This window comes from Bidens hawaiensis, unplaced genomic scaffold, assembly GCF_021521415.1.
Source record: "Bidens hawaiensis isolate Kalapana, Puna unplaced genomic scaffold, B.hawaiensis_p1.1 tig00014284_1, whole genome shotgun sequence".
Lineage (NCBI taxonomy): Eukaryota > Viridiplantae > Streptophyta > Magnoliopsida > Asterales > Asteraceae > Bidens > Bidens hawaiensis.
The window spans coordinates 422,618-424,700 of NW_027492229.1; the positions used below are offsets into that span (position 1 = coordinate 422,618).

The 2,083-nt window shown below is 38.4% G+C and overlaps 1 protein-coding gene across 1 annotated transcript; it reads left to right on the forward strand.

The window, feature by feature from the left end:
* On the forward strand, positions 1 to 1,365 carry LOC143546207 (uncharacterized). The gene is made up of 2 exons (XM_077037917.1): positions 1 to 484; positions 836 to 1,365. Exons 1-2 carry the CDS (start codon positions 1 to 3, stop codon positions 1,363 to 1,365), a joined length of 1,014 nt encoding a protein of 337 aa, XP_076894032.1.
* Positions 1,366 to 2,083: the final 718 nt, after the last annotated feature.

Genomic DNA, 2,083 nt, shown 5'->3' on the forward strand with positions numbered 1-2,083 from the left:
ATGTCTTCCGACTCATCTTTCACACCCGACTTCGAGCCCTATATCGACGATATTTCCAATTCGGATTCAAAGGATGAAGCGATATTTAGTGCCGTTCTAGAGGCTGTGCAACTCGTAGTCCAGCATTGCGAAAGCTCACAACCACTAAAAAGATGGCCTCATCTTCAACGGGATAGCGTAGGTGCGCATGACCGATTGATGAAAGATTATTTTTCGTCGGACGCGACTTTTGATTCCGAACGATTTCGGCGTCGTTTTCGGATGAGTCGCCAACTATTTTTACGAATAGTTGGTGATTTAGAAAGCGTTTATGCATTCTTCCAACAACGGGCGGACGCGAGAGGTAAACCGAGATATTCAACAATGCAAAACTGCACGGCGGCAATTCGTCAATTAGCATACGGGACTGCGAGTGACGCCATGGAAGAGTACTTACAGATGTCGGAGACAGTGGCTCGTGAAGCGCTTCACACATTCTGCGAATGTGAGTATTAATATTCTAATTATTTATTTCAAAACCGTGAAGCCTGAATTTCATAAAATTTGTTAAACTTAGGTATTCCACAACTATATCATAAAAAATATTTGAGGAAGCCGACTCAAAGCGACGTACAAAAAATATACGAGGTGCATCATCAAATACACGGTTTTCCCGGGATGCTTGGTAGCCTCGATTGCATGCATTGGGAATGGGAAGTTTGTCCTGTTGCTTGGCAAGGTCAATATCATCGGGGTGATCATGATGGCCCAACAGTTATTTTTGAGGTGGCTGCATCATTTGATCTTTGGATATGATATGCGTTTTTTGGGCTCCCCGGTGCAAACAATGATGTAGCTGTGATTAATGCGTCCCCTATTTTTGACCGCCTCACAGACGGAGTCTCACCTGGCATCTCATTTTCCACGAACGATGTCAACTACGAATACGGATATTATCTAGTCGACGGTATTTATCTGGAGTGGGCCACGTTGGTTCTTAGCTTTACGTGCCCGACTGACGAAAAACGTCAGTATTTCAAGAAAAAACATGAGTCGGCAAGAAAAGACATCGAAAGGTCATTCGGTGTATTAAAGAAACGTTGGTCTATCATTAGACAACCGGCTCATTTTCTACAAATGGATAAGTTAAGAAACATAATGCACACTTGCATTATCTTGCATAATATGATATTGGAGGACTCGGGTAGAGCAGTTTGCCAAGGCGAGTACAACGATGAGCCAGAGCCGATATGTACACTAAACGAAGATGAGAAACTTGCTAATTTATTAAAAATACGAAAAAAGGAAACCAATTTCAGCCTTCGATCGGATTTGGTTGAACATCTTTGGAGTAATAAGCAAAATGACGGCGATGACGACGACTAAAAATAGCTTTAATTTTTTTATATGCTTTTTTATGTAATTTATTTTGTATTTTAGTATTATTGTATTTTTTTATTATTGTATTGGTTTTTTTGTTTTATACAAAAAAAAAAGAGAGGGAGAAAAGGTTGGGCTTCGAAGCCCCCTCACCATAGAGGGTCATTATGCCCTGGGACTTCGATGCCCCCAGTGCCCACGTGGTACTGACGTGGCACTATGAAGGGGCTTCGAAGCCCCCCACCATAGCACGCAGCCTAAGTGTGGTCTAAAAAGCCTCAAAACCTCTTTGAAATCATTACACAATTATTACTTATTTAATTTTCTTAATATAAATATAAACTAAAATTGAAAGAAATGATGATTGGACAAGCCCCCCCCCCCCCAATTGTATATACAATCAGATCTAGTCGGTAAAGTCAGACCAATTTTGACTTAAATTAATAAAGCATAATCCATATTTCTATAATATAAAAAACGGATATCATTTTTTTATGCAATGATTAACAATTTTTAGAATAATGTTGTATTTAAAAATGTATTTCTCTAATTTATATTGATATTCAATTATTTTGTTATAAAAATTAGTAAATTGTGATTTTTAAAACATAAATAATATAAGAAAAATTAGTTTTATTTATATATACCATGTCCGAATACACCCAACTCCCATTCGGCCGCTTAGGGTTTGCTTAGTAACTTTTGCAACCTTACTTTGAATTAT

Bases quoted from the DNA above. Each gene is read 5' to 3' on its own strand.
- LOC143546207 (XM_077037917.1), top strand. From the start codon at position 1: ATGTCTTCCGACTCATCTTTCACACCCGACTTCGAGCCCTATATCGAC. The intron at 485-835 runs GTGAGTATTAAT...ACAATGATGTAG, and splicing joins GCTTCACACATTCTGCGAAT to CTGTGATTAATGCGTCCCCT.